This window comes from Aptenodytes forsteri, unplaced genomic scaffold, assembly GCF_000699145.1.
Source record: "Aptenodytes forsteri isolate BGI_AS27 unplaced genomic scaffold, ASM69914v1 Scaffold322, whole genome shotgun sequence".
NCBI lineage: Eukaryota > Metazoa > Chordata > Aves > Sphenisciformes > Spheniscidae > Aptenodytes > Aptenodytes forsteri.
The window spans coordinates 28035-49095 of NW_008795045.1; the positions used below are offsets into that span (position 1 = coordinate 28035).

The 21061-nt window shown below is 39.6% G+C and overlaps 1 protein-coding gene across 1 annotated transcript in view; it reads right to left on the reverse strand.

Annotated features, from left to right (window-relative positions):
* SEMA5A (semaphorin 5A) overlaps nt 1–21061 on the reverse strand; it is a gene marked incomplete at its 3' end in the record, with an annotated part of 57156 nt that overhangs the window by 24672 nt on the left and 11423 nt on the right. Inside the window, exon 2 of the mRNA XM_009276984.1 lies at nt 13122–13320. Within this exon, the coding sequence (XP_009275259.1) occupies nt 13122–13254 (133 nt within the window). The remainder of the gene's footprint in view (nt 1–13121; nt 13321–21061) is intronic.

Genomic DNA, 21061 nt, shown 5'->3' on the forward strand with positions numbered 1-21061 from the left:
CCCAACTTGGTGTTGTCTGCAAACTTACTGAGGGTGCACTCGATCCCCTCATCCAGATCATCGATAAAGATATTGAAAAAGGCCGGCCCCAGTACTGAGCCCTGGGGAACACCGCTCGTGACCGGCCGCCAACTGGATGTAACTCCATTCACCACAACTCTCTGGGCCTGGCCATCCAGCCAGTTTTTGACCCAGCGCAGAGTGCACCTGTCTAAGCCGTGAGCTGCCAGCTTCTCTAGGAGAATGCTGTGGGAGACAGTGTCAAAGGCCATACTGGACCCAGGTAGACCACCTCCACAGCCTTTCCCTCATCCACTAGCCGGGTCACCTGGTCATAGAAGGAGATCAGGTTGGTCAAGCAGGACCTGCCTCTCATGAATCCGTGCTGGCTAGGCCGGATCCCCTGGTTGTCCTGCTCATGCCTTGTGAGCGCCCTCAAGATGAACCGCTCCATAATCTTCCCTGGCACCGAGGTCAGGCTGACAGGCCTGTAGTTCCCCGGATCCTCCTTCCGGCCCTTCTTGTGGATGGGCGTCACATTGGCAAGCCTCCAGTCATCCGGGACCTCCCCCGTTAACCAGGACTGCTGATAAATGATGGAGAGCGGCTTGGTGAGCACCTCCGCCAGCTCCCTCAGCACTCTCGGGTGGATCCCATCCGGCCCCATAGACTTGTGAGTGTCCAGGTGGCATAGCAGGTCATTGACTGCTTCCTCTTGGATTACGGGGGGTTCATCCTGCTCGCCATCCCCGTCTTCCAGCTCGGGGGGATGCAAAGCCAGGCGCACTCGATATAGTTACAGCTCGGGTCAGCACTCTGGGCATTCATTAATCCTTTCTACATGGCTCCTAATGCTGTCCTTCTTTAGCATGCATTTCAGAGGCAGAGAAAATAATTATTAATGCTTCTTACAATAGGAGAGCTTAAAGCTAGTACCAGCATTGCATTTTAGTCCCAGAGTTGAAGTTATGTATAAGGAGCAAGAAAATACCCACGTAATCTGACCCTTAGATACCAAGCACATATATACTCCACCACGATGAATTAGAGGCCAGGAAGGTGCCTTTTCTGTAATTTTTAGTATTCCAGAAGGACAAACTACTGCATTAAGAACCTTAGTCAAATGGACAAACAAGAAAAAAGCAACTCTCTAACATTTAAACCTTACAGAAAGAGACAAATCTGTTCTAAAAAAAATCAAAAAGCCAAGTCAATCCCAGCCCAATGCCCCAGTGAAACTCCTGGTCCACCTGTTACTGAAATTAGAACATAGTTGGCATGTCCACTTTTCCATATATATGGTACAAACATCCAGATGTCAAGGCTAAGGATGGTCATGGATGCAACAGATGTAACAGTCTTTGCTACCAGAAAGCTCTTATAATCTAAATGGAGTACACCAGAAGAAGACTGGATGCAACATATGTAGAGAAAAGTACTAGTTCAGCAACAAAAAGATGGCATCAGCTGACACCATTTCATGTTTCTCTGTAAAATGAAAGGATTAGGACAGATAGGTCTGTTACAATACTCAGTATTGCATTTTAATGAAAAAGACATTGCATGTAGCCCTTACCATACAGAACACATTTATACCAGGGCTGTGTACACCGCTGACTTTAGTAATATAGAATTAAGAGTATGTGGACATCATAACTGGGAAACAAAAGAATGTGTATTTATAGTAGCTAATCCCTAATTTTTAATAAAATTGAAAATGAAAAATATTTCTTATAAAAATCAAGAATATTTTTAAATGTAGATAATACATTGAAAAATATAGGCATCCTGGTAATTAAACAGTAATTAGACAGTAAGAACTGTACAGTTTCTAAAATAGTGATCCAAGAAGATATAAGAAAATAAAACATCATTTCTTCCTGCCAAGGAAGAAAATAAAAACAATTGTTTAGGCAGGGTTAGCTAATGCAATCCAATGCTCTATAAAAGATGGAGTTACGACTTTGCCCAGCATGATTAAATCAGCAACCACAAACTAAAACGTTCCTCTTTTAAGTCTCACCACACTACATTTGGCTCCCCTTTGGAAACATGGAAATGTGTCAGATCTCCATCTGCAGTTTAGAGCTCATCTTTGCTTATAGGGAGAGGGGGAAAAAAAAAAACCCAACAAAAAGACAAAACCAACCTCAAAACTACAGCTCCCTTTCAAGATGCAGTATTCTGGAGGTCTCTTTAGATCACAAACAAGGCAGCTGCTTTCCTTCTACTATCCAATACAACTTAACACAGTCCTGAAGCTTGCCTTTCCTTACAGAGAACTGCAAATGCCGAGAAATAAATATGTAGCTCTGGCCTTATCTAGAAGCTCTGCCAGCTCCCCGAGCTCCTCTCCACTTTAAATCATCTGTAATAAAACAAATCCCAAGACCATAAACCTCTTGACATTTTCAAGAAAGTTCACCACCTGCTTATTGGGCCTTTGTTTTTTAAACAACTATTACAGCTTCAGAACAACTTTGGAGGTAATGAGGCAGGGTAATTTATTTATTATTAATGGAAAAAACAGAAAATAAAGCATACTTAAAGAATATGTTTCTTGACTTTAACCGAGTGAACTTGAACTTCTTTCCTAAGCCTACTGTAAACTTACTTCCTTCTGCCCGACTCCTCACATCTTTCTTTGGTTCTCTCATTAGGCACAAAGTCACTGCCTCCACGAGTTGCATACCCCTCTCCAGGCAGGGCAGGCACAGTCACAGCAATTGCCCTGCCCTGGTTCCCTGACCTGCTTTTACAATCCGCTCTAACCTCCAAAGTCTCAAGGTCTAAAATCCAGCCTGCATTCCTGTTTTCTTTGTCCTGCCAGAGCTTCCCCAGCTAGAAGTACATATTTCTGCATTCTTATGTGTGTGCATATGTCTATTACTGGGATAATTAAAGGGAATTTGGGTTCTGACTGTCTGTGCCCTCGGGGAAGAGACAGTAACATCTGCTGCAATGACTACTTATTTCTTATTCTTCTGAACAAGGGTTTTGAAATGTTTATGCTTCATTGTTCAAACACACACGCTGCATACAAATACAAGAAGGTGTAAGGGAAAAAAGACTGAACCCCCATCTAGATGAAAGTGGTTTCAGTGCTGCAAGCACAGTTTTTATATACTCAGAATCACTTGCAAGTTCTACAGAAATTATGCAGTGACAAAGTATCAGCCATGATATACAATTACAGCCCCCTTGAGTTTTCTTTCTCTCATACACAGAAACAGCATGAAACTAGAGCCCCAGGCCATTCCAGAAAAAAACCAATAAAACCTACTTTGCAAAGTTACACTAGCCAGCTGGAAGAGATCTTGTTAACCATACCCTTCCCACTTCTAAGGAAATAAACCCTTGACTCAAACATGGCATACCTGATGTTATAATATTTTTAAATTATACAGTATCAGTCATTTGAGGATAGCATTATATTTAAAAATAATAACTAAGCATGCTTAACAACAGTTTAAGTTGCCAAGAACTCTGCCTAAAAATTTTCAGTTGCCTGATTTTCTGCACCGGATTTTGAACAACAAACATAAAGTGACTGTCAAGTAAGCCAAGAGTTGAAACAGGATTTCCAAATCCTGGTTTGCTTTACAGCAAAAGGCCTACCAACCTTTACCAATTGTTCAAATTAGGAACCATGAAAATATCATGCCAGCAGACTACCATGAAGAAACAAATAAAAATTAAGGAAAAAGAAGGTAAGAACCAAAACTGAAGCATCTGAGTTTGGGGGGCTCAGTTCCGGGGTTTCCCCCATCATGCCCTCTCTTCAGAGGGGCTTAACCTTTCACTTTTTAAGGCTTACATACTGGCTTTGGCAACTGGTCACAGAATTCCTTTTGAAGGAAATCATGTTGTATGGTTATGGGAAACCAGTATTTGGTCTCGACATGGAGTTTTGTAAAGAAACCTGCTCAATTTTTATACTGGTATTGTAGGAAACAGATGCATAAAGCCAACTGCCTACAGACAGCTATAATAATGATGTGTTATTTTTGTGGGAAATATCTATGTTTCAGTTAGCAAGACCTTGTTTCTAGAACTGACCATCTTGCAATGATGCATTCTTATTTATGTTGGCATATGAAAATACTAAACTTCTTCATTTACATTGTTTTAGCATAATACAATTTCTTGATTCTATCAGTTCTGCCCAATACTATAGCTCTTAAAATATTTTCAGGTCTGAAGATATTTCATGCAAAAAATACACAGACCAACAAAACAAGTCTTACTGTAACACAAAGGACATAAAGGGTAAAGCCTGACACTAATCTTGGTAAGAGCTTGGAGCCAGGACTTCAAAATGGAACACACTCCCCACCCCCTCCACTCCCCCACCACAAAAACAAAAAGATGCCCTCAAGCCAAAAGAAGAAAGTGACAAGCAAGAAAAAGAAAAACCACAACCCCGCAAACGACAGAACAGCACTTCTCTTTGTAGAAATTATTTTTGTTCTAAAGGGCACTGTCGAATTCCAGGTATTTGTCATTATTAACAACTACTTTAGTTGATTTACCGTAGAGCTCGTTGTAAAATGGTGAGCTCCTAATTCTCAGAAATGGTAGAGAAAAACCGCATTTCTTTGTCCAGAAAGCCTTCAGAACAAAACCTGAAGTGAGCACTGTAAGTGGAAAGACAAGCTTATGACAAGTCAAAGTGTGGTCTCGCCTGAATGTGACAAATTACCATGTAACAAGTGAGTATCTACCATGTTCAGCCACACAAACAAAATTAGCTGCCATTCAGCGTCCTATAGTCTTGTCAATAGCAAATGAGTAGTGCCACAGAAGGGAGGCAGGAAAGAAAGCATGTGAAAAAGAATCACTTTGAAGAAGCACTGACTGCACTTCTCGACTTCCACCCATTCTGTCAAATAAACACAAAATATCTCTGAAAGTTTATTTAAGAAATTGAGGGGAAAAAGGGAAAATCAACACATGTTTTTCCTCCGCACCTCTAAGATTCCTGGAAACTGTAGAGCTCCAGGCAAGGCCCAAGGGTGGGCCAGGGTGTCCCCAGATCTCTCAGCCGATGCAACAGCCAGCAGAAGGCGACATTCAGTGACAGGCAGTAAGGGCAGCAGGTACCACCGAGTGAGTGCAAGGCAGGCCCTGTAAAAGCTGCGCAGAACCTGGAAGGGAAGACCACCAGAAGGAGTCTCTCCAGAAATTTGGTCACTACCAAGTATGAAAACAGAGCTACCCAGGATCAGAAGGCCAGTAACCGCAACTGTCACCACCTTTCATGAACTAGCAGTCTAGATTACTTCAGGAGAAGTAACCGAGAAGAACTGAATTAAGGACGTTTCTTGCAAAACGTAGAGCCGTGCTGCTGCCGCTGCTGTGAGAGGCCAGGCAGGCTGCGCGGGCATCCTCACCAGCGGTGGAGCCCGCAGGGCCGCCCGCTCCACACAGCACAACTGCATCCTGCCGGGCTGTGACAACTGTGCAGCCACGGGCTCCATGCAGAGCTGGGCATGAATGGCTTACACCAAGGCAAGTTAAAAAGGGCCGACTCTCAACTCCTCAGCCGTGCAATGCTAACTAGCCATATACATGTTCTTCCTCTTCAGTCAACACTCGTTAGCTTTGGACATGTTGCAATGCAGTCCCTGAAGAGGGAGAAGAACCGAGTTCACATGAACCAGCGTGGCGATTATGCATAGAGAACTTAAAACTTCAGTAAAACATAATTTACACTGTGCCAGATGATTTAGAAACAATGGATATGCTTCATTAATGCCTTTTCCAAGAGGTAGATCAGTAGAATACTCACACTGACAGCTGTCAATAGAAGGGACTTATTCTAGTAAGAATAATAGAAGAAGACTTATTCTAGTTTAGGGAAGACCTATGACGACAGATTTTAGAGCTGAAACATTTTCGGATCTACAGTAGACTTTCTTATTTATTATAGTTTCTGGGAGAGAGAAAAGGTGCATTATGCCTTCCTAACATTAATTATGCAGTTTAATACCTTAAACATCCTATGAAAAAAATTAAAATACTGTCTGACGGGAAAAAAAATAAAATAGAGAAAAATCAAAGCAATATTTTGTTTCCTCTTGTCTTTAAACACACCAAAACTTCTAGAAGATGATAGAACTTCAGCTGCTTAGGAGCTCTATTTCTTGGTTGCTGATCTGTTTCTTTAACATATTCCAGTTTGGATGTTTTACAACCTTTCAGTAAAAACGCCCATCTCCATTAAAAATACATCTCTTCTGAAGAAGAAGGAAAAAAAAAAAAAGAACAAAACCCCAGATTTTAATTCCATCTGCCTGCTTTGTACAGCTAGTGGAATGTGGCGGGAGCCTCTCACTCATTCTGCTGCTTCGTTAACAACCACGAAATTTCACATGCTCCAAACTTCCACATTAAGGCAACAGGGAAGAAATCAGCCATGGCTGAAAGGCTATGGAAAGGCTCATAGGACATGTCTGTGCAGCTCACTAGCCATTGCAGTCACTGCTGATTTTCAATTATCAGAAACATTAAAATTATTAACATTCTATGATGGCCCAGCAGTTGGCTGGGATGCCAAAAGAACTGTAAATTGATGCTTGCTTTAAAACATGATCACTTCCACCAAAAAAAAAAAAGTTAGCCAGTATGCAAGTCCTTTGCTTAGAGAATTCAGTCCTTGCCACACCCTGTTTTTTATGGGAATGCACGCCGAAGATACTGGGTGATTCAGGGAAATAGTAAGGGGATAGTATCCTTCAATCTTCAAAGCCGTAATTTTTAAAATTAACTGTAAGCAGTTGAAAGTTGCCGTTCCCCAGCAGGCGCTTAGTCCACTGTACAAAAGTAAAGGCAAACATGATTCGATACAAAATACATACAACTGGTGGAGGAATTATTTTCCTCCTTAAGAGGGGCTGGTTCTTGGCAGGGTAGTGCAAGCAATCTCATAGTCCTATCGTCTAGACAAAGCAAAGTTGCAATATCTAGCAATCAACTTTTCTTCACTGATGAATCATCTTTACTTAAAGAAAAACCCAAAAGAGGATAGGGGATGGAAAGCAATACACCTCAATCCCATTGCTGAAGCTGGCAGGAGGTCTTTAAAGGGTATTTTTGAAAACCAGTGGAAAGAGAAGGAAAAAGCAATAAAAACTGAGCAGCTTAGTAGACTACTATTAGTTTAAACAGTAGCTTGCAGCAAGATTGGGGAAAGAGAAGAGAGTACAAACGAAAACAAGTTCATACACCATGTATCCTTCTTCATTCAGCCCACATGTTATTTCCTCTTGGCACATGTTAAGTGCATGCACTCCATATACAAACCACATGATAAAATGAGCAGAGCGACGTACTGAGTCTATATTACTTAGACAAACATCAAGGGAGGGAATTCTGTGGTAGTTAGACAATAAGGTTAAGAAAATATATTTCTTAGGATTTCCGAACCAAGGAATCAAAAAATAACTATGCTATTTTTCTTTTCTGGTTAACCTCAAGTAGAAATGAGGGGTTTATGTTCATTTCTTCTATGGATTGAGACATGTTATTTTTTAGCATGTTTATTCAACAGATAACTCCTTTACAGCACAGCATGTATTTAAAATATCACTAAATACAGCTTCTAAAATTATGTCAACTGATGCTTTTTTGTTGAGACAGCACAACTTTAAATTCTGATTACTTTATGGGAGCATAAAAGAATGAGATTTGCCTCAGAGCAGATGATCTCAGCTGTACCCTCAACATCAGTTAAGTTCACAACTGCAGTTTATTTCTGATAGAAAAGCCTAAGAAATTCGACTTTACACAGGTAAACTGCAGAACAGTCAATACTTATAACTTCACACCTGAAATTAGAGTTGGGTCAATTTTTTTTCCAGCTTACTCTCACACACCGCTAAGCAGTTGGGATGGGCCCTTCAGTTCTACCTCATGGATGGAGTCTGCCTACAGCACGAGTCTTCAGCTGAGTGTGCGAGTTTTGACAGGTCTGACAGTTTCAAAGTTCAGCAAATGTGGGGGGAAACAAGGTGCCACTGTAACTACTTTTACACTTTTTTTTTTTTTTTAAAGTCAGTAATAAAATATCAGCTCCATCTACCACAGAGGCTCTGTAGAGTGGGTCGCTAAGTGCTTTGAAACCTATGGAAATATTTAGACAAACGTTACACTACTCAACTGGTTTGCTTTGTTTTTTGCGTAAGAATAGTTCAACTTTTATAAACAGTCATTGTTTCTCATAGGCATCTTATATTTCTAAACACTGTTTGCCTATGATTTACCCCTCACTGTTCCTACCCAGAGGAAATTTGGTTTCCACAGCCTTTTCCAACTATTTAGGTTAAACACATCCCTTTACTGTATTAAGAGAGTGTGTTTTCCAAGAAGAAGTTGACCATCAGTAAACCCTAATACACTTTACAGAGCTAACATTTCATAGCTACATGCACATGAAAGCATACTCAGATAAAATAAAATTTAATAAAAATGAAAATTGTAAGGCTCTATCTTTAACGACCAGCTTATTTCAGTCCTTTTTCTTTCTTATTTCAAGCATAAATATACTTATTTACACACTGTAAACATATGGAAACGTATGCAAAGACGAATAATCTCACACTATGAGTCTCTGTGTGTCCATTCAGTCACCTGCACCTTGTTTCCTTGCACCCAATTCTGTAAGTTGCACACGATTTATAACCTCTTGACTCTTAATGCCTCTATTGCACTTACACTAGCATAGCTGATGAATCCTCAGTACATGCATGTAACATATGAAGACAGATTTTTAAAAGAACTTTTTTTTTTTTTTTAAAGCCTGAATTTCAATAGACTAGCACATCTGGAGGCAGACTCCTCCTTGGAGAGAAAGGAACTTAAAAGAGGGACTATGCATCATCACAGTTAGTCCCACCACGTAAAACACTGAACTGCACGCTACCGGGCTGATCCTGTCAATCCATCCCATACTTAGAGGTCTGCTTTTATATAAATCTGATCTCTGTGATAGTTCCTACCAACTTTAAATAATGAGAAAAGGAAATTTCTAGCTTCAAGGAAGACACAAAGTGCCTTATTCTAGTCTAGGGAAGACCTATGACAACAGATTTTAGAGCTGAAACATTTTCAGATCTACAGTAGACTTTCTTATTTATTATAGCTTCTGGGAGAGAGAAAAGGTGCGTTATGCCTTCTTAACATTAATTATGCAGATAAACAAATTACAACGTGATTATTACTACTGTGTATGAGAGACATAAAATGAAAGAGATTTTTAGATCATATCAAAAATCCTTTGAAAGTGCACGCATCTCCACTGCTTCTGCAACTTCTCTTTCCTCTCCCACCGGCAAACAAAGTGCTTGAGTAAAGGTTCTCAAGTGGTGGGTAAAATTCTTGCCGTTTGATATCAGGAGATATATCACAGTCTTTCAGCTAAAACTATTTAGCTAGGAAAATCAGTGATAGAAATAATACATGCCTCTCTACAAAAGGTAGCTTGACAGGATCATCACCTAAGTGAGCAGTTTTTGATGGGCAGTGGGAAAGAAAGTAAGCTCTTTCAGGAGATACACTCCCTTTCCATATTTCACCATGACAACTCCTGGGGACTACTTTTTCTTTTTATTAGTTTTTTGCAGCTGTTCATCCATACGCTACACCAGACTCTCACTCCATTAGTTTTATTTAATAGTTTATACTCCATCTACCATGCCTCTCAAAGGAAGACAAATCAAATAAGTACATTGCTATTTTGGCATACCAGAAACTACAAAAAAAGGGTTTAGTCAGTTATAAATAAAACAAAAGAGTTGATATCTCTATAAAGTTAGTACTGAGTTTACAAGCTCTAAAGTACCTACCACTCAATACCAGCCTTGGTTGACATTCAGCATCCTACACAGCATTTAGCTCTGGTGGATCTAATATTATTATAAGACGACTTTACGGAATAGGGTATTAATGCAGCATTCAAATTAAAGGTTTCGTAGCTGTTAAGAATTGATTTCAGGACTCTGTGTTGGTCTAATAATGTCAATAGATACAGAGGGCATCCTCTATAGGCATTCATGAAGTCAGTAAATGCTGCAGGAAGTATACAGAAATCGGGAAGAGGGCTGGTTGAATCCTGCCAACTCCTACTGCAGGATTCATTCACAGAGTAGCTCTTCTCACACACATCTCTTTTTTTATACTTTGATACCCCAAGTAGTCCATTCCTAACACACAGGTTCAAAGACAACCTCTCAGTCATCTTTTCCTTCAGTCTCATATCTTCTGTTTTCCCTTACCTAGCAGTCCTGCAACTACAGGTCAACCGCTGTGTGCCCACACCAGTTATGTTACATAGCTATCACATACTCTATACTGCATTGCAAATATGTTTCTACGTGTACTTTCTAAGATGATTCCCGACAGACTATTGTGGTGAATACGAATTACAGTTTTTCAGAATATATTTAAGTGAAGGAAAACTTTTTCAAGATATGTCAGTTCATAAAAGCTAAGGTATGTCATGGATATGTACTGATTAATGATATTTTTACCACAAAGGTCAAGAGGGAGTCTGGCATTGAAAATCTTACTAAATCTCATATTAACAATCTGACAATAAATGCTTCTATATAATTGTATTTCCCACATATATTTACAGCAAAAATGAATTGGTTTTGTTCAGTAAACTCTAACTGTGACACCATCTCTGGCTACATCAAAAGATGCAACTGAAACAAGACAACAGAGGATGTCTCTGTCCCCAAAAAGCCTTCACATAGTAACTTAGAACTGGAAGGACATCACTAGAAATTAAATATGACAGAGAACAATAACGGTCTAAAAGGCAGGATCAGGCTAAATTCAAGCTACTCTCCTAAACATTGGCTGAATCAGATTCATAAACCAACACATTTTTAATCAACTTTTAGCATGTGGCTCTGGTAAAGAGTCTCAATTATTTGCTTTTACAGTTGCATATACCAAAAAAAAAGTACATGCAGTGATCCCTTAGTTTGTGAAATTAAGCAGTTAAGTACCAGAATTTTAACTGTTACTTTAATTTACAACATTGTGTATGCGCGTTATGATAAAAATAACATTTTTAAACTAAATTATACACACAACATGCATGCTAAGAAAAACAGGTATTTTATCAGAATAAATCATACTATTTAGTCCATGAGTAAATGAGAGATAAAGGTCCCTCCTTCACAATAGACTGATGGTTTGCAGTTCCCAGGTACAGGATGTAACCACTTTAGTTCATTCTCCAATGTATTGGAGAAAGTGACAGCTGGCACCATTACTCTTATTAAACCATTAAAATGCCAGAACAAAAATACTTTCTGTAGAAAACACAACATTATTTTCTCTAACTTTATGAAAAGAATGGAAACAAATCTTTTTTCAATTAAAATTCAATAAATCCTAATTCATTGGAACAAAAAAATTACACATGTGCTTTCTGAGAAAAACAGGAGGAATGCAATATGTAATATAATACATCTTAATCCCTACATCCTCATAGCTCCAAACTATTTGGAACTCGTTCTAAGTTGCGACTAATGGAAAAATCTCAATTCAAATAAATAAAAAAATCAGATAAGTTATTAAATGCCTCAGGTTTTTACAGACAACATCCTCCAAGTGTTCTTCACTTTGCTCCAGCTGTTCCTCAGCGGTCCATCCCAACACTCAAGATGACAACCACATGTATGAAGAGACTGGCTTGGAGAAGCAAGGAACTCATGGTGGAGCTCCAATGCAAAAAGGCTGTATATATGAGGTGTAAGCAGGGACAAGGTGACCAAGGAGGAATTTAGAAACACCACATGGGCATGTAAGGATTGTGTCAAGTTAAACAAAGTTCAATGGGAGTTAAGACTTGCATGGAATGTCAAGGGCAACTAGAGCAGCTTCTACTGCTACAATAGTAATGAAAGGTCAAACAGGGAAAATAGAAGCCTGTTGCTGAATTGGGCAGGTGATCTAGTGCCAGCAGACACAGATGACGTTGAGGGACTCAATACCTCCTTTGTTTCAGTCTTCACAAGGTCTCAAAAGCATCTGGTGTTTAGCGAAGGGGTTCAAGAACTAGCAGCAGTAGATGCAGCCTGAGTCAGGGATGACTTGCAAGATCTCAACCTATATAAATCCATGGGATCAGAAAAGCTGCATCCACAGACACCAAGATAATCGGCCACTCTTCATCTCTGAGAAGTCACAGAGATGAAGGAAGGTCCTCAGTAACTGCAGGGAAACAAACGTGGGAACTACAGGCCAGTCAATCTCACTTAAGTTCCTGGGAAAGTTATGGAGTTAGTCCTCTTGGAATGCACTTTTCTGGACATATGGAGGAGAAGGAGGTGACTGAGAACAGTCAGCATGGATTTGCCAAGGGTAAATCATTCCTGACCAACCCAATTGCCTTCTATAATAAAATGACTAGTTTTAATGATGAGGGGAGAGCAGGGGATGTCATTTATCTCAAGGCTTTCAACACTGTCTCACTGCAAGTTAGGATGTTATGGTCTGTCTCTTCAAATGGGCAACCAGATGGGTAAAAAGCCGGTTGGATGATCAAGCCCAGAGAGTAAATGTTTAATGGACCTTACTCCACCATGAGGCCAGTAACAAGTGGAATATCACAAGGGTTGATCCTGCGACCTGTCCTGTTTAACACCTTAATCAACAACCAAGGCAACAGAGTGCAGTCTGTAAAGTGTGCAGATAACACCAAATTCAGAGAAACAGTTGGTAAGCTTGAGGGCAGGGTTGCCATCCAGAGGGACCTAGATCGGCTGGAGGAATGGGCCAAGAGCAACCTCATGAAATTAAGTGTACACATGCAGAGTCCTATACCTGGAAAGGAACAACCCCATGCAACAGTACAGCCTGGTTTTAATCACAGAGGAAAATGAGTCACCCACCTTTAAATGACACATTCAGCACCAAATTGTTAACAAACTTTGCAAGCCTAGTTGTATTTAACTTGTATGGAATACAGTCCAGGTTACTATGTAACAGCACTGAATACACTTTTTTTTTCCATATCATTACACATTAAAAACAGAGGTTTCAATGAAGAGATTACACAATCCTTAGCCTACTTCTGGAAAAGTTTTTTTGCGCTTACCCCTTACCTTTGTATGTAATAACTGGGTGCTCAGCTCGGTGGCAGTGGGTATCTTCTGTTGTTGTTGGCTCCAGTATTCCTAATACCCCAAGTCCTGCCAACAGCAGTGCAAGGAGGCAGCTTCCTTTCATGGTGGTCATGCTGTCCTCCACAGCAGTGACTTCTTTTAACTGACTACTCTTCTTGCACTCATGTGGGAAAAGCACCTGGAGAATTCAAAGAAATTTACTCAAGCACAAGAGCAAACCACAGAAAAAATTAGACAATTCTTGATGTTTAAAACAAAACAAAACAACACCGCCTTCTGTCTGTGTAGTATTTGATTCCTCAAAAGTATGCTATCAGCTGCTCCTCTAATTACTTCATAAACTTATCATCAGTGACACAATTTAGGAACATTGATTTCTTTTATCACCCAGCAAGATTCAAAAACTGTTATTCATTCCCCCTCTCTTCTACTTTAAAGTTTCATTTTGTAATGGGGGGGGGAATAATGTTCTGCAACATTTTTTATTTTATTTTTTTAGATACAGAAAATGTATCTAAATCTATGTTCCACGTACACTTGGATCCACTGCCCTTTGCTCTGCCTTCCTCACAAAGGAAAGAGTGCTTTGATTCCTTGTGAGTAAAAGGTAGGAAAGTAATTGCTCCTTCACGTTACTGACTGTTTTGACAAAACAACAGGCCTAGAGCATGTATTTTTTGCCTATCTGTAGAGTATGTATAGCACAGCACAGAAAGCGGTAGGACAAGGTTCACATCAACGTGAATGTGAATTCACATGCTCTGACAACGTACTTTTGCTTTACAGAAGGGACGGTCACTGGTTCTGATGCTGGCTTAATCCCTACCCGTTTGCCAAGACTGATGACAAGTTTGCATACTGCAGATTCTAATGCTGAAGACCCCTTTCTACTAAAATCTAGACACCAATCAACGATGTAATGGTTTTCATTCAGTACCAGAATAAAGTTGAAGTTTCAACTCCCTGATTTTTTGAAACTTCCAATAACCAGACACTTATTTTATAAGTACAGAATATTCACAGTGTCAATATCATTTTAGATCCAACCTAAATCCTTTAGCTTTATCATAACAAACATCCCAAGTAGTAACAACCTATTGCTGTGACCCAAAAAACTTTCGCCACTAGCAGCTTTACTGAGTCCCACAAGCTTGCTTGCTGATAGCACACAGTTATGAGACATCACTGCCTTTCCGGAGGGGAAGACTGGAGATTTGAGACAACTCCATAATGGCAGAACTGTCGTTCTGCTAATTAATGGAGCAATTCAGGAAAAAATAATCAGCAATATTGACTTCTAATACATTTGATCTCACTGAACTGCAGTGTGCTGTTTAATGAGGTGGAAACTTTCTATTTCTATGAAATGAACATCCTAAACACATGAAACAAAGGGCTGTTAATTAAAAGATACTCCACAGTAAGACCAGTGTGTTTTAAAAGCTATGCTCAGAAAGCAGAATGGGTAGTAAACATTGCTCCCTAACATTACTGTAGCACCAGCCATCATAAGATGAACTGCTCTTCTCCTACCACTTTATTTTGCTGCCTTTAGAAGCCTTCCAGCTAAGACCTGGACACATCTAATCCTCATTAATTTAAACTAAAATAAATAGATCAAAGACATAATACATCTGAGCGGTACATAAATTTAATAGTCAATTTTAGCTTCTCTGCTAAATTCACTTATGTTTCAGAAAAAAAGGAGGGGGAAGCTTCTAGGCAATCAAATTCATATTCCTACCTTTCTAAGCAGTATATCTTATGATGTCATGTTCCAATATGAATCTGTCCCTATAAATTGCTTGTGGCTCACAGCAGGCAGGATCTGCTCATAGAAATTCTGTGCACTCATGTATATAGGAGCATAAAGCGCCTGTTCCAATGTTTTGGTAGTTCATTTTCTGCAAGGGTGGTTCTAGGCAATTAAATTCATATTCCTACCTTTCTAAGCAGTATATCTTATGATGTCATGTTCCAATATGAATCTGTCCCTATAAATTGCTTGTGGCTCACAGCAGGCAGGATCTGCTCATAGAAATTCTGTGCACTCATGTATATAGGAGCATAAAGCGCCTGTTCCAATGTTTTGGTAGTTCATTTTCTGCAAGGGTGGCATTTCAAGCATTATGCGCTATTCTTATCCAAATTCAACCAGTTTATGTAGGTTATATCATAGCTAATGGATATTACTAACTTACAGATCATACAAGTACATTGCTAACAGCTAATTCTAATTCAGGTTTCTGTAAGATTATGTATGTGTATTTAGGAAGCAAAATGAAGGACAGATACCACATCACAGACTCTCAAAAGCTGTTTTTCTTGCACACAGTACAGCAGCAGGTATTCCAACACCTAGGAACATGGTACTTTCACATTAAAGAAATACAAACTTTATTTCTTTTAATTTTAAAAGTCTCAGAAATACCCATAAATGTGTGAATATAATGGACAGAAATTAAACAAGAATAAAATTAAACATTTGTACTGGAATCTCAGCCTTCTCTGTCTCCCTGGCTGTAAATGAAGCTCCATGGTCTTTATGTAACCGGGCTACTATATCCCAGCCAAGTTTCAAAAAACAGCTCTACCCAGGACACAACAAAAAGAGAATCCTGTTTCTCCAGAAAGAAAGAAAAGGACCGGTACTCTTCATCCAGGTACTATATCTGTACATATTTATGGATGCCATGGATTCCATTACAAAAAGGATATTGACTTTCACGGGACTAATCCTGGTATTAATAAGGACTGAGATGTAAATGTTGACAGGTCTGATGTCTTGTATCCTGCAGGTGTCAAGAGGATTTCTCCACACCTATCCCCTGTGTGCAGAAGTCAGTAACAGAAGCAAAGATTCCTTCACAACAATACCTTTCCGCAGCCTCTAAATCCAAACAGCATCCTCTGGAAAGACAGGCTACTCACATGCCATAGTTGCTCTCTGACATAGTTGTTTACATGTACAGTCATGCTGTGGGAGAATTTTGGGGCCAAAGAATTTCTTCCTACCTAGCTGAACTCCTACTCTTGCTGCATGCATCTCACATGGTAAAAATGGAGGCAGGAAACACTCCTTTCTCTCAATCAGAATATCCAAAGACAAGGTTGGACTCTGAAGGAGAGACAAAGAAGGATGTGAATGCACTTCTCATAATATAAAGAGAAAAACAGTAACAGTTTAAGTTTCTCTCTACCTCAACCTCTACCTGTTTAAATGCATTGTGCTATTTTATTAATTGAAGTGTATTAATTATTTTAGATGCATTAATTTAAATGTATTAAATACATTGTGGGGAACTGCAAGTAGAAGCTTACTTGCAACTACTCAGAGGAGAGTCTTCAGAGACCCTAATCAGACAAGAGAACAGTAAATCAAGGTAGCAGATGGAAACCTCATTGCAAGTTCTCGCATGAGAAAAGGACAAGCTTTAAGTCAGCTGAGCAACTGGGAGGAACAGGAACTCACTACCCACTTCATTACACTACGGTTATGCACAGGAGGAGAAAGAAAAAGGAGTCTGAAGACTGCACCTACTACGCTGCTAGAGTAAAAAAAAAAAAAAACCACGAACCACAAAAACAAAAAAACCCAACCAAACAAAAAACCAAAACACACAAACAAAAAACCAACACCTCCCCCAAGGACCAAAAAACCCACACACTCCTGCCCCCCCAAAAAACCAGAAAACCCCAACAAACAAAACACACCTTCAACATGTACCCACAGCATAAACAGACGAACAGACAACTTAGAAAAGCCTTCAAAACCAAATCCTTTTCCACAGAATTTGCAGGGGCTGGATTGCTCCCTCCTGCGCATCCTTATGTAAGGACCGCCACACAAGTTCCACCTCTGCCTGAGATACTGGCCGTAAGAGCGAGCCTGTGGAGGCAGCACCTGAACTCCGTACCCACACAGCTCTGAAACGCTGCAACTGAGAGTCAGAAGTCTTGAAGCAGGCAAAGGAGTCTTTCCTGAAATGGGCCCTTCTCCTTACTGAAAGTGCAACTACTGTGCCAAGAAGTCATAGCCTGGAGCGTAAAAGCCAAGAGAACCCTAAACATGAAAAGTTTAGGCTAGTTCCCTTGATTTCTGTATAATCTCCATATGCAAATCTCTCTCAACAATGAAATATAATGGTCATCAAAACTCTTCGAAACATATCCATAATAGTGACACTGACCGTCTTTCTAACTATCGCTATACATTTGGGAACCAGCACATTGACCTATATTATTTGTATAGTTTTTCTAGCACAGGTCTTTAATCAGACTTCTGACAAATTGCATTTTTGAAGTCTGTAAAACAATCTGAGGATGCAAAAAGAAAACAAAAGCAGAATTAGAAAATGTAATATATTTCAGTATATTATTTTATTTCTATGTGTAAAGGGTTTTGTGTACTTATTCTCTCCCTCATTCACTTTTCTTTGATCTAGCTTGCCTAGAAGAAATATAAAGATGAATGAAGCCCATTAGGTAAAGGTATTATTTTTTACAAACGTAGTAATTAGTTTCTCCATCAACAGTATTTGATGAGGAAAAAAAAAGGCAATTCAAGATTTTCTATTTTAGCTGAGCCAACAAAACATACCTATTGCTAAAAAGAAAAAGTGTGAACAGCTAAGCATGCAAGGCATGTAACTGCTACTGCTAGGTCCAAGCAGATTCATTTAGAGACTATTCCCTCCAGGCACTGAAGTCATATATTTAAAATAAAATAATCAGGATGTCAATATTTCTAGATCAGTTAAAATACACCGTGTTGGAAGTACAATTTACCTCTGAATTATAAACTACATTTTCTTTTGTTTCATTAAAGTAAGCTGCTGTATAAAAAAGAGAGTTGTCACACTACCTGCAGCTGTCCAGCAGCAAAGATGCTTTCAAATAATTATCTTTGCTGATTCTGTAAGTGTCAGTTTAACTGCACTTTCAGTGAATGATGAAGTGAACTTATGTAAAGATGAGTTTACAAAGAGCAGAGTTTTGTTAACTCTGGTTAAAAGATGCCTGTTTCAGGACTGGTTCTGGGTACATGCATCCACAAGCAGGTCTGGGGTTTCTTTACATGCACACCAGTGTCTATTCCTGCAGATGCTGCTCATGTAATTTGCTGTGGGAGACTCATTCCACTTCCCCTGGGTGCCTTGCTCCACTCCTTGGTTTGCAAAACACTGAAAGTTTGATAAAAATTTACTCATGCTAACTAACTGCTCCGGAAAACATGCACCTTTGTGCACAAGCATAAACCTGAGTGAAACAGACTATACATTTTATGGGTTCATCAGAACAGAATTATGAGTCCAAAGAAAGATGTTGTCCCATATTGCTACTATACACACTTTAAAATAGTAATAATTATTTCATCTTTGGTCATGTCAATTTTATTAAAAATACCTATTTTGTCTACTACTGTACTGTACTGCTAGTGGCACCTTTTTACAATTTATTAAATGAATAGAACATTTGCTTGCTGCTGCAAGTGATGAGCAGACAGGGAGAATTGTTGTTTCCTCTTTAGCAAAAAAAGCCCACGCTGTTGTGTATTGCTAGTAAGCATATGGACAAATCAGGAAAAAGGGTATCAGCAGTCATATGGTCATAAAACTGGAATACATGAACACCCCTATGATGTAGCTCAGTGCCTTTTTCTGTAATAGCTCTTGATTTTTTAAAGCCAAACTCCTCATATTCATACAAATCATTTGAGAGGAAGATTGCTAGAGAAAGGAATATGTAAAAAAGGCCCTGTCATCACACCTACCAAAAAATCTAGCTAAATTCTCAGGCAATGTGTACGCTCTTAATTCCCAGTCCTGGCAACACCACTAGTGACAAGCCCTGGAGCCCAGAAGGAAAAAGGGATGGAGGTGGGGGGAGGGCGGCATCAAGAGGGCTGCGTCAGTCTGAAATAACAGTGCTCTGCTCTCCTCCAGTGAAAAATGTGACTGTTGTGCGTCAAAGACATGCACATTTCACTTTTTTCACAAATGTACTGTCACTTTTTTTTAAGTCATCCTTCTCCTAATAATATATAGATACAAGGTGAATAAATATCAAAACTCATTTAAAACTTGTTTGAAAAAAAAACCAACCAGTTGTTTTTACTATAGTGATTAATTCTGTTCCCCTGTCAAATGCACAAATAAAAGCTATACCTCTTTATAACATAATTACTTTGATTTCACAAATGTACTGTCACTTTTTTTTAAGTCATCCTTCTCCTAATAATATATAGATACAAGGTGAATAAATATCAAAACTCATTTAAAACTTGTTTGAAAAAAAAACCAACCAGTTGTTTTTACTATAGTGATTAATTCTGTTCCCCTGTCAAATGCACAAATAAAAGCTATACCTCTTTATAACATAATTACTTTGAAATACATCCCTTACTCGGTATAGCTTTAGAAAAACAATTTGTGTATCATTCAGATACACAATTAGATTAGAGCAATAGCTCAAAGATCACCTCATTAAACATCGAGATGAGACTGGAGGCTATAGACCTTCTTCAGTAAAATAATCCAGCCGTACACTATCATGTCTCATCACTGGACCCAGCAATGCAGACTGTTTGCTATGCAGCAGAGCAGCATATTCTAATTTGTATTCTCATAAAGCGAGAGTCAGCTTCAATTAACAAACTGATTACCGAGTTCCTTCAACTGTTTTTTTAATATTGCCATTCATTTCTGCAGTGGCATGAATTTTAAGATCTGCAAGAGGCAGTCACCCATCAGCTGTCATTGACTAACGCAGTCAAAAATCAATCCTTAAATTCATAGTGACATTCTGCCAAGAGTCTGCTAATATCTGTAGCTGATGGTGACAACTATAAAAGAAGAATCTGTCATCAAATCTACTTCTCCAGCACTGCTCAAAGAGCTGCAATACTTGTGATTTCCGCAAAGGAAGCACTGCTTCAAGAACAGTGGCCTGAGTGAAGCAAGAAGTTTGTAATAATGCCTCAGATCTCATTTATCACGTCGTGGGCATGTCTGCCTCATCAGTGGGGCACACCGCCAGTGGACCACAGCTTCCTCGAGCAAGCACCAGCCAACGCAGCAAGTCCACACAGAAGAGCACCACAAGAAGCTTAGAGGTAAGAATAATGGCAGTCAAATCAGTGCAGCCTAGGCCCAAGTTCCAGCAAAATCTCAGCTCTTTTTTTCAAATCCCTTTTTCTCTTAGTTATCCTTTAGCTCCTCGGCCTTTTTGGTATCCTCCCAAGCCCCAGATTCCCATGTCTAGTGTCCTTCCCCTCACAGCTGGTCTCCTGGTCCAGTCACCAGCGCACCTTCCCCCATGCATTGCTTGGGACACCCACTGAACTGTGATCCTCAGTCTGACCATCAGAAGTCAGCCTGAGGTGGCGGAAGGAGGGATTCTCCTCCTCAGACAGACTATAAAGCCAGCACAGTTTTTCCTTTACAAAGTAACTTCAATGGAAAAACAAAATGGTAATCATTGTTTGCAAATGAAGGTCTGAAAAGTGGAGAAAGTTGGAAGGAAAATCAGAGGAAGTTTAACAGCCAAAGGAAAGGCATGAAGTGAGAGAAAATGAGCCAGGAGAGAGCAGAAGTGTCAGCTAGTGCAGGAAAAGGAAATGGAGAGGGAAGAAATGCAGCAATTCAGGGATCTACACACACATCCCTGCATTTGATCTTCTCGTTTCTCTCTATACCACACTTGCCTGCTCCTTTTCCAGTTGGTACTTTTATTGGCAAACCAAACACATTTTCTTAGGGCCCAAAAGATGGTCAACACCATCAACATGGCATACAACACACACTGTTCTGTAGTATAGAAGCATAGAATCATAGAATCATTAAGGTTGGAAAAGACCTGCAAGATCATTGAGTCCAACCATCGACCCAACACCACCATGCCCACTAAACCATCTCCCT